General features: G+C 31.9%; 1 protein-coding gene across 2 annotated transcripts; it reads right to left on the reverse strand.

Moving 5' to 3' along the window:
* Window positions 1-2,534: 2,534 nt before the first annotated feature.
* On the reverse strand, window positions 2,535-5,513 carry LOC112007202 (glycolipid transfer protein 3). Of its 2 annotated transcripts, none has more exons than XM_024039510.2 (6): window positions 5,189-5,513; window positions 5,014-5,069; window positions 4,625-4,755; window positions 3,119-3,254; window positions 2,686-2,829; window positions 2,535-2,591 (listed from the first exon to the last, which is right to left on the reverse strand). In XM_024039510.2, the coding sequence occupies exons 1-6, from the start codon at window positions 5,349-5,351 to the stop codon at window positions 2,556-2,558; spliced, it is 666 nt and encodes a 221-aa protein (XP_023895278.1). In that variant the 5' UTR covers window positions 5,352-5,513; the 3' UTR covers window positions 2,535-2,555. The 2 variants fall into 2 exon arrangements, with proteins under 2 accessions (XP_023895278.1, XP_065638851.1); XM_065782779.1 differs by having other exon boundaries at window positions 5,014-5,109; window positions 5,189-5,512.
* Window positions 5,514-12,445: the final 6,932 nt, after the last annotated feature.

Consider the following 12,445-nt stretch of genomic DNA (forward strand, 5'->3'; position numbering starts at 1 on the left):
GCCTGGGCTAGCGCGAGGCCTGGGTCGCACCGACCTGGGTCACCGCTGCCTGGCCCTGGGTCGCCGCTGCCTGGGGCTTTCTTTTCTTCTTCAGCTTTTTTTTTTTTTTGGGCTCTGATTTCTGATTTCTGATTTGCTGTGTTGTGGTGAAAGTATATATGGCTTGTAAATCAAGTCTTAGAGACTCGATTTCCATGTGGACACCACGTAGAAAAAGTGTCAACTCAGACCCGATCAAAACATAAAAATCGACCCTAAAAGACTCGATTTATAGCTCCTAAATCGAGTCTCTTAGACTCGAGATGCCAATAAAAAATATAGTTTGAAACTAATGACTATTAACTACATAGTTGATATTTTATGGTTAAATTCCAATTTCGTTCCTATAAACTCACTCAATAAAATATATATTACTACATATTTTGAAAATCTATCTGTCGAATTGCATGTTCTTTACACTCTTAATACACATGTCAAATTTTGTGTCAATCAAATATTATTTATTATATGATCTTTAAACTTATATTTTATTTATAATTTTAAATTAAAAAACTTGAAATTTAAAAAAATTTATTGATGACATAGCTATTAATCTAAAATTTTCTTGAAATTTTGCAAATATGGAGAATATAAGAAAAAGATGTAATCTAATGGGGGATTTGTCAAAATTCACCTTCAATAAAAAGGTATTATGTAGAGTTGTAGTCTTAAACTACAACCAATTTTGTAGCTAAACTTTGTCCTATTTAAAAAAAATAATAAATAAAATAAATAAATAAACCTTTGAAGTTATGTGTATTTTAAAGTAAAGTGTTAAAATAAATAAAGTAGCCTTTCAAGATATTAAAATAGATAAAATAGACTTTTGAAGTGTTAAAAACTAAAATTTTTAAATGTTTTGTTATGAATGCTCTAAAAAGTAATATAGTGTGTATATATATAAAGAGAAAGTTGTGACCAATTTGCTAGAACATAGGAGTTAAGAGATAAATTATAGTCCTGCGGTGGCATATATATAAATTCTTACAACTCAAAGGGTATCGTAAAAAATGTATTATTTTCTAACATTTCCGCCTGTAGTATGTATGCAAGTAAAGAAGATCTACTCTCTTCCAACACTTCACTTCCCCACGCGCAGACTTTTTTCGCTTTTCGCTGCCATTTCCCACTCGACTTAAAAGGGGTCCTACCTGTTAATAAACTGCACCACAACTCTTTCTTTTTTTTTCTTTTTTTTTTAGTAATGTTAATGCCACCAAAATTGATATAAATTTGTGTTACAACTTGCCTCATGGCGAGTTGTGATTGAAAAAGACATATTTATGAAAATTATGTCATTTTCGGTGCTATTAGCATTATTATTATTATTATTATTTTTAATTTGCTGCCCAAACTCACTTTCCCAGTCTGATGTTCAGTGCATCCATTGGTACGTACATATATGGATAATTTTGGATTCACCGAAATTTTCATTGAAAATTGTGAAAATTGTTTTTGTACAATAGTCAGAAAATGAGAAACTGTTTGTTGCTGCCTACAATTTACTTCAAAATTTCATTTGTCTTTTATGGAATGCTCTAACTCTAAGGGCAGTGATTTATTAAATTATATATATATATATATATATATGTTGAAGTTAGAAGCATTACAAACGACAGAAGTAGTAGCACTAAAAACAACAGAAGAAAAGCAAGGTTGAAGAGTGAAACGACAGAGGCAAGAAGGGACTCAAAACGGAGTGTTTTGGTTAATGAAGTCACACAGGCCACACGTGTGAAAGAGCACCGAGTTCAGTTAGAGAGAAAGCCAACTGTAAAGTTGTAATTGGTTGATTAGTTGAAATACAGTTAGTTAGTTTTAGCGCCTGGAGATAATGCTCTGTTTTGAGATTGTATATAAAGAGCTTAGTTGGTAATTAAAATTAATCAATTCATTTTGTACCATTTCTTTCAGTTAATGAGATTTACAGATTCTCTCTACTCTCTGTTATTTTACAATATATATATACACACACATAGTAAAAGCTCGGCCACGACTGGGCTTGAGAGAATGAGAAAACAAAGAAACCCACAGCAGCAAGCATCACCAGTGGTGGTGTAAGATTGGTGGCCGTTAGTTATCACCATAGAGATTCAGCCATAGACAAAGGTTTAGTGGAAGAGATAAATATTTTGAATTTTTGGATCTGACGAGATGAGCACACGGATCGTTGACGTGGCTCAATTTTTTAACCGTTAGATTAAATTAACAACTCATGTTAAAAGAATTGCACCCCGCCTGATCTCAATTTTTTAACCGTTAGTTATTGCACAGGATCTCAATCCCACAATTTAATTCAAAATTTCTTTTATCTTTTTATGGAATGCTCTAACTCTAAGGGCACTGGTTTATTAAATTATATATATATATATATATATATATTTTTTTTTTTAAATTGTGGAAGAGATAAATATTTTGAATTTTTGGATAGGGGATTCATTGTTATTCAAAATAACCAAACTCTGTATATATATATATATATATATATGTTCCTCTTTTCTTTCTGTGGTATCTTCTTAGGTAGACTTTAACCTGTCCAAGTTATACACCCTCTGCAAACAAAAACAAACAAACAAACAAAAAATGATAAATTAAAAAAGAAGAACTGCATGCATTTAGTGTTAGCAATCATGAACTTAAGCGTACCAGGATAGAGTGGATTTCCTCTAGAAAAGGTAAAAGTAATGAAATAAAGGTGTGCATTTGCTCTTTAAGGGTCTCATAGTTATCCTCTTTTCCCATTAGGAGATTGGTGAAGGTTTTGTTATCAGGCACTAGTTTTAGAGCTACCTGCAAACACAATACTTGTTAGTTGAAAGAGAAGTTGAAAAAGGCAGATGCAGCATATTGTCGCATGATCATGCCTTAATGCTTGACAAAGCTTATCACTAAGACAATACCTAGAAGAAAACAAAGCAGTACTCATGAAGATAAACAAGACATGAAGAGCCTTGATGGCCTAGGCCAGACAGACATTAATTCCCAGCTCAAACTTAGTCAATTTGACTCACCCCACTTAGATGAAAAAGAAGTGATGAAGATAAAAGGAACGGATATATAGGGAGGGAGGTATTATTACTTTCAAAGCAGCTGATGATATCCATCCATGCCATGGCTTCAAAGTGAGGTTGTAAGACTCTTCGACCGCTTCTACCATGCTCTGCTCAGGATCTCTTGCTAAGTTTTGAAATAATGCCACAGTAAAATCCATGGATCTGGAGAGAGAAACGAAATTATTTGTATATATAACTAAATACCTAGGCCTATATAGCCATTAGATTTTGAAATTGAGATGAGAATAGTTCGCCAAAAAGGATGAAGAACAAATAATAATAAAAATTAAAAAAAAAAAAAAAAAGAATTTGACTCAGCTATTAGCCTATTTACAGCCTTAATTCTTATGACGTATTCAGTAGTTTAGAGTGTGGGGAGAGAAGAGTAGAGGGCAAGGGGGAAAGAGAGTAGACAAGAGAGGAATGGTTACCCTCTTACTTGAATATTTTAATAATTAGGTACTGGAAACAGAAATAAATATTTATCCCCTTGTTTGAACACTTTAAAAATTATTGTTATTAATATTATTAGCTAATGAGGGTATCCATAATTCTTCGAGCACTTGATTATTTTTCCGGATTTGTGTATTGCTACCATACTAAGTAATTATAAGGAAGAATTCCTTAAAATGATCCCAAGATGCTAGTGAGAAATTTCGAGCTTAAGCCCTCATGAATCATGATTCTAATGAGGCATTTGGAATTACTAGGCCAACCATTTGGATAGGAATAGTTCTAAGTTGACAATTATGATCTATTTGCTAATTTTAAAGAAATAAATATAAATTTTTATCATAAGGGCAAAATTAAAAAAATAAAATAAAAAATAAAAAATAAAAAAACTTAGATTTTTTTTTAATATAAGTGAAACCTTTCCCCTTCTCTCCCCTACCTCCAAATCCTCTCAATTTCAAGAATTAAAAATTTTCAAACTCATCTCACCTGATCCAAACTAAACAAAAAAATAAAATAAAAGGCATGATCTTTTGTGATCCGATCGGATTAGAATTAAAAGGTTTTTTTTTTTTTTTTCTTTTTTTGGGTGTGGGGGGTAGGGGAATAATCTTTTTGTTTATTGGATCATGCAGTGACAAATAGATGAGGCGTGTGGAAACCATAAGCAAATAGATGAGGCGTGTGGAAACCATAAACAAGATGGCATGGACAGGACAAGAGACTAACGACCATTAGCATTCGTAACTTTGTTTAACACGTCATTGGCAAACTGAAGACAAAAAATTTGTCATGCTACAGACTTTTAGGTAGACACATTTATTTCTTTATCGCATTTAATGTTATTACTTTTTTTTTTTTATGAGATTTAATGTTATTACTTACTGCACTAAGTTGTAGTCTAATAGTAATATTTATTTACAATAAAGAAAGGTTGCTCCCCTGTTACAAGCGACATAAACATTCTCAGAAAAAGTTGCTTGATTGCTAGGATTATATTGGATTCGAAACATCACCATACCTTTTATTTCTATTAAAATTTTTAATGTTAAAAAAGACAAAGATATAGATATGTTTACCTGGTAAGCCAAAGAAAGGCTTTACTACAGCTTTTAGCTTTTCTTGCATTGCCTTCACTGGCCTCTTTCTTCAATATCTCAACCAAATTTGAATTCAGTGAAGGATCGGATTCATGCACCATTTCCAATCTCTATAACACGAGAGAGAACATGAAAATGAACTTAATCAAGGATAAATAAACAAATATCTCTCAATCATTAATTTCTGGTTAGAAAATAACCAATTTTAATAAAAACCAGAGAAGCAAGATGTTCCAAAAATCATGACTACTCTATTCATAGAAGAAATTCTAAGGAGAGATACTTATAAGGAGGGTAATACTGCCCAAAAATTTAAAAGAAGAATAAAAGGGATATTTTTGGTATGCCCTGATTTTCTTTCGAAGTACCTGAATATTCTGATTTATGTCATGTCTCAGAACAGCCATTGTTGGTCCAATCTTATCTGCCAAAGGATTTATTCCACAGAAGGATTTTGTGAGTTTCTACATGTACAAGTAGAAGAGCTACTGTGAGATAGAGAAAAGAGAGAGAGAGAGAGAGAGAGAGAGAGAGAAGACCTACCAAGAACTTGAACAAACAAGTTGCAGACATAAAGAAAAGGCTTTGTGGGGATGTGAGCTGCAGCATCATGATTATCACTAGGTTTAAGTTTGGCCATCATAGAGAGCTCTTCAATGGCAGACTTTATCTCTGATCCCTTCTCCATCTCTCTTCTCCTCTTCATTTCAAACTCTTTTCTTTTCTTTCTCTCCCTCCTCAATCTTCTCTAATTCTTGATCATTATTGTTTCAATAAATAGCTCTTAAACCACTTGGTATATTTAATTAATTTCCTATAAATTACACTTCGCAAGTTCTAACATTTAAAAAGAGGGAAGGGGAGCCTTTTGAATTTGCATTGATGAGTGATGACTGTCACACTGATAGAGACTGGCAACCCAAACGTTACTTTCTAAAGTTCTAGATAAGAGACAGTTGCTTCTCTGGTTGAAACTCCTAACTTTTTTTTTATGGGAACATTTTTTTTTTCAAATTTTTTATTAGTTTTTTTTCTATAAGCCATTGATGGAGACATTAAAATTGACCTTGGAGTAATCGCCTCTCTTAATTGTAATTTTATATTTCTCAAAAAAAAAAAAAATTTGTAATTTTATACTGTATTTAAGACTATACTTTGATATGTGGGGCATATAAGTTTGGCTAGATTGCCGCTAACACTCTATCATTGTCCTGACTCTTTGCTATCAGGACTCGCACTTTACCTTTACCAGTTGAGGGAATATTTATCATAATGTTGGCCATGTGCAAGGTGAAAAGGGATAAAAAGAGGCTAGCTTTTGAAATTTGAGAAAAGGTTGATATTACGTCTTTAATAAAAATCCTAGCCGAGACTACAATTTGGGGGGCTGAAGCCAAACTCTACATCTTAGCTGGAAAAAGTTTACCTCCGTACTGGTGCAGAAGAAATCCCATGAAATGATAATATCATCTATTGTATATTTAATCATATAATGTATTTTATCAACAAAAAAAAAAAAAATCATATAATGTATTTAACAAGTTATATGACTTGTTTAAATAATACACATGAATAATTTTATTAATTTTCATAAAATAAGTTAGAAGAAATTCTTTCACACTGGTTTGAAGAAAAATTATGTACAACCTAATTTTGTCTCTTACTCTTTTTCATATTACTTTATGATTTTGTAATATTAAATGACAAACAAGTTTTAGCTACAAGCTTAATTGTATGCAATGACTACAATCTTACTCAATATTTGTTTATTGGATGCGAGTTTTGAAAAATCCTCCATTGGATTACATTTTCTTCTTATATCATTCATACTTATAAAATTTTCAAAAGATTATAGATCAATAATTAAGTCATCAACCAAACATTTAAATTTCAAATTTTTGTAGTTTATAATTATGTATAAAAAATAAGTTTATCAATCGAACATTAAACTATTTTCGATTGACATGAAATTTGATTTTCATATTAAGAATATAAAGAATATACAATCTAATTATTAGATTTTTAAAATATGTTGTTATATTAAATTTTTTTTTTAGTAGGAGTTATAGCTATTGGTTATAACCAAGTTTGTAACCAAATTTTGTCCTTAAATGACTTACACTTCATTCTCAAAAAAAAAAAAAGACTTACACTTACCACGCTACTATACTCTTTAGAACATCTAATAATTTTCCACTTTTGTGATCACTTTGTGTTCGGTTATATGTGGAAATTTTGATTAATATAAAGAAATAGATCCAAAACGGTAATTCATAGCTAATCCTTAGAGAATACAAATTCTCTGTAGACTAATACTAGAGATACATACTTTTTTACAAAAAAAAATTACAAACTGCTGATGTGGTGAGTGATTATTGGTAAATAAAAAAGTAATGTTAGTGGGGGGGTCAAGATGTAAATCAATAAGAAGTTGGCAACATCACCGGTTTGTAAAAATATTGTAAAATAGTTTCTAGCTATAGCATTACTTTTCTCTATACTATTTTTTGTGTATCACTCTATATTCTACCAATAAGAATTTATCATGTATTGATTTTACTTTCTTTATAAAATAACTGGAGTTGAAAATGCAAAAAATTTATACATATAGCAAATTGTGATTGATAAAATGTAAAGTGGTATTAAAAAAAAAAAAAAAGTATAGGAGATTCGTATTAAATCCCTAGAACTGAATTTTTTTGCCTTTCTACCATGCCTGTACATCGTTGAAGAATTAAAAGTCCGACAAGCTAGGCCTAAATATGGAAAGTCACTGTCACGGTAGTCACTAGTCAGTGTGTTACTGTGTTTCCAAGTCTCCTTTTAGCGTTTATCCACACAAAAAAGAGGTCTCCTTTTAGTTTGACATGGTCTTAGTACATTTTGTGCAAGCCAAGTCGAATTTGAGTGTGTCCCTTTGGAAACCTGCACATAGTTTTCAATAACTTATCAGCATAAATTTTATTAAAAGGTATAGGGGTTGTTTGATGCATCAATTTAAACATATGTTTTTAATTTTTAAATAATATTACACATATTTCTACACAATTATTAGTAGTTAACTTATTTTCAAAATTATATATATATATATATATATATAAAAGAGACAAAAAGTAAAAAGAAAAAAAAATAATCTTTTTGCCAAAATAAAGTTGTCAAGGTTGAGTCAAGAGCTTGGTCAATCTGGGCATTAGATTTAAGATTTTATAGTGTCGGCACCATGAATTAGGAAGCACCCAACAGTACAATTCCCTTTTGGAGTGCATCCATTTGTACCTCTTATTCCTCTTGGAAATTCTTTTTCCATTTCCTTTGAAAACTCAATGTTCATGTTGTTGTTGATAGTTACAGACAGCATCCAATGTTAGTCAAACCGTCCAAACAGGCAACATGGGACGGCACGCTAGAGAACCTCTTGAGCATATGCTTACCGCAGTGACTCAGTGATGTCCTCCAAACATTTTTAATTGTCGAATTTTAGATTATTTATTAGCGTTCGCTTCAAGGACCTAAATAATTTTCTAAGCCTTATTCTTTTTTTATTTTTATATTTTATGGACAATTATTATTTGTTTAGTCTCTCTATGCTGTGACTAAATACTGGATATATTGTATAACATTATAGAATCTCAACTTACATCACAAACTAGATTTTATACTTGAAAGTCTACCGATCATGCGGATTACTTAATACCATTATTGGAGTAAAACTCCTTTTAATCTTTTTTATTTCTATGTTGGATCAAAATTTGTGAAATGATAAAGAAAATGGGATCTATGAAGACTTCTAGCTTTCACACGGACCACAAGTTGATAAAGACATATTGTAACTTAAGAGACAAGACATGAAGCATCCAGGTTCCAGCACCATTTTATGAAATGATCAAACGGTTGAGTTATGATTGTAAGTTGCAACTGATCACGCATGTGATATAGATAAGGTCCAAATTCATACTGAACCCACTGTCTTATAAACACAAGAAAGAGCTCACCCTAAATAAATGCGAAACTCACAATAACAAAGTGTTTGGAGCACACCCACACCTAGGAGTGTTCACCAAACCGCACAAACCACAAAACCGTACTAAAACCGTACGCAAAATAGCATAACTGCACCGCATGGTGCAGTGCGGTTTGCGGTTTTATAATAAGAAAACCGCACAAACCGCACCGCATCACACCCTCTCTATATATTAATATATTTATTTATTTTTAATATTAAATATATTATTAATAGTTTAATAATCCTAGTTTTCAAAAAAAAAAAAAAGTTTAATAACCTCAGCAAGTGTTGACTAGAAAAACCAACCCAAAATAAAGAAAAATTAGCTCAATAATTTAAAACTTGGCCCAAAAAAAGAGAAAAATTAGTTTCGGACTGAGTAGGAAAAGCCCAAAATTTGAAAAATATATCGACTTCAAACTACATCTTATACATAGCATCGCACATGTAACCGCAAAAATAAGGTGCGGTGCGGTTATGGTTTTGGCTAAACTCTAAATCGCACCACACCACACATGTGACTGCAAAAATAAGGTGCGGTGCATTTATGGTTTTAGATAAACCACACCGCAAAGTGCAGTGCTAAAAAGGGTCCAAAATTACACCGCACTGCACCACGAACACCCCTATCCACACCAACAGTGACTTGTAACAGTGCTGTTATGTACGGTGGGTTAGTTAGGATTTTAAGAAAATAAAAGGTATGGATATGTATAGAAATTTTAAAATTTCTTACTTTGGATCAAAAGTTTTGCCATTTTGGTTTACTAAATACAACGTTAGGCATAAGAAATATTTGTCATCAGTGAGGGCCAAACTAAACCCAATTTGCTGTGTGTATCAGTGTCTTGACGAAGGCAATAGATCACTCGAGCTGAAATGGGCTAGCTCGAAATGTAACACTCAAGAAACAGTCATATAGATTAAAGTCAAATGATTAGAAGAGAATGCAAATGGATTATTCCTTGGGGATCCCAAAAAAGGATAAGAAAAAAAAAAAAGGTGTGAATGCATGGATTCCTTCGGGAACCAAGATCGCTTTAAGCAATTGTAACCTTTAAAAGTACACCTCTTTTAATTGAATAGCAAATATAAAAGTCAATTGTAATTAAGTAAAGGCCAGAATCTGGCCTTTACTTAATTAGAATTGCCTTAACTTAATTAGAATTGACTTTTATCTATCATGGTGAGCTAAGTTAGCTCATCTTGCTATCTTTTTCTAGATCAAGTAGCTTCTTGTATGACATGACAGATATGACACTTCCAAAGAATAGGATCTCAATCTGTATTTAACTAATCATATAGATGATAATGAGAGAGAGAGAGAGAGAGAGAGAGAAGAAGAAGAAGAAAAGAAAAAAGAAAAAAAGAATAGAGATTCAAGGTGTAAATAGAAATGAACAAAGTAATTAGAAATGATTAGAACAATAAATGTAGCTAGTTTAGGACGAAAGAGAAATGAATAATGTATTAGACTATTAGTTGCATTAGTTAGACTAGTCGCTGACTAAAGAGCATATTTTGCTAAAGAAATTGTAACTATTGTTTTAAATCATGGAAGATATATTAATTTTTCTAATCTTATAGCTTAGGATAACTAAGTTGCACTATTTTACACTACTTTAAACGGGTCGGTATGCTTATCCTTTTGGCCTGTTCTCTTTTTGCTCCTAATAGTTGTTAATAAGATCAACATATAGTTTACAATGATGATAATGACATAGATATGCCAGGTTATTTCTCTCGAATAAGATTGAAAATAGTGCGTGACATGGTGAGAGAGCATTGCTCTGGGGTTTTGATCTCAAAGATCAAAACAATAGTCCCCATTCTAACTTTTAGGATCGATTTGGAGTATAGATCAATAAGGAAATAAAATTTCTCTCCAAACTAGTTTGGAAAAAAATCTTTCAAACTTCTTATATATCTTTATATTGAGTGTAAATTTTGAAAATCTAACTGTTAGATTGCATGTTCTTATTATATTCTTCATATTTATAAAATTTCAAGAATATCAAAAATCAATTACTATGTCATCAAACAAATATTAAAATTTCAAGTTTTTGTGATCTAAAATTGTGTATAAAGAATAAGTTTATTAATCAAATAGTAAATAATATCCAATTTGAACGAAATTTGATATGCATGCTAAAACATAAGGAATAAAAAATTCAACGGTTATAGATTTTCAAAATTCACACCAAAAAAGGATATATCTGAAAATTTTGAAGAGTTTCTCTCCAAATAAGTTTAGAGAAAAACTTTGTCTATTAGAAACATTTGTGGTGTACAGTGTATTTGTGATGGTTAGTTGAGTATGTGACATTTCAAAAAATAGTTTGAACATAGGCTCTAATTAAATAGGTTGTCCCAGACTGAGGAAAAAACCGAAATGATCATACATGCTCCATTACTTTGAAATAATTGGGTTTAGGCAATTTGAGTATTGTGACAGCTCCACAACTTTCACATGAGTAGCTACGGAGCTACCATGTGAAACCCTCACTCCAAGCCCAAACATGCATGAGAAGAACACACAAATAATTGAAATTGCAATGCATTTATTTCAAACAAATAGAATTATGTGATTTATGTGATGTGGAAGACAATTTTATTGAGTTCTTTGTGCTTTGGCATTTATGTGGTAGACTTGGAAGTTTCGAGGGTGTTTTCATAATTTTTGTAAGGTTAAGGATTTTTTTTTTTTTTTTTTGTAATTTTAAAAAAGGTTTTGAGGCCAAAATGTAATCTTGAAAAAATAACTAAAATTTTGGGGTTGAAAAATATAATTTCAAGAAAAGTTCTAAAGTCAATGAATAATTTAAGAAAAGACTGATTGTGAAAATCTAATTTTGAAAAAGTTTTGGAGGGAGCTAATGGCATTTTGAAGAGTAAACAATAATTTTTACTTTTTATCTATTTATTTTTACAAATACACTTTCCAATAAACTCTATTTTTTTTTTTATTCTATATTGTAGGGATATTGGGCCCAAGAGTTCATTATTAGTTTGTATGTTGGGCCTGTGGCCCAATCCCAGGACGAGGGGTTGTCCGAGGAAGAGAGATCTTTATCAAAAGAGATTGTGTTAGTAAATAGAGGTTGGTTTTGGTCACAATGGCTCAAGAGGGTGAGCCAAGGATAAATGCATCCTCAACTGACCAATGTCGAGGTTTGAAGAGTTTGTCTATCATCCAGGGTAACGTTCTAGGAAGTCTCGTTGGTGCAGATAATCATTGTAGAGACATAAGACAGGGAGAAGTCCTTAAATATCTTAGGAGAAAGCTACTATTACTGTATTAAATGCTCTGCAGCTAACTCTTTGACCACATTAATGTGGAGGTGATACCTGAACAATGGTTTTCAGCCTTACAACTACTACATGAAGACTTATAGGAGGTGCTGATAGGACAAGTATCAATACCAACCATCTGGCATGCACGTGGAAGGTGGAGATGAAAAGGAAAAATAGTATAAAAGAGGAAGTAGGCAATGAGACAAGGGATCGAGAAAAAGACATAGAAAACACTGTAGCACCAAGAACTAACTGTGTAATCAAACCTGTGAGAAATATATCAGAACAAATCTCCTTGAACTGTGTCAATGACGATTTTCTTCAATATAAACTAGTCTATTTTCCATTCCCTTGTCATTTGAATCTATTTTAGTGTTTTTCTGATTCATTTGAGCCCAGTTTTCCAACTCATTCTCTATAAATTCATTGTTTTGGGCTTAAGTCCATCCACCTTTTGGGCTAGGAACTCAAATCTGGTTCTTACAATTGGCGCGGTCCGTGGG

The sequence above is a fragment of the Quercus suber genome, unplaced genomic scaffold (genome assembly GCF_002906115.3).
Source record: "Quercus suber isolate HL8 unplaced genomic scaffold, Cork oak 2.0 scaffold_315, whole genome shotgun sequence".
In the NCBI taxonomy this organism is placed as follows: Eukaryota; Viridiplantae; Streptophyta; class Magnoliopsida; order Fagales; family Fagaceae; genus Quercus; species Quercus suber.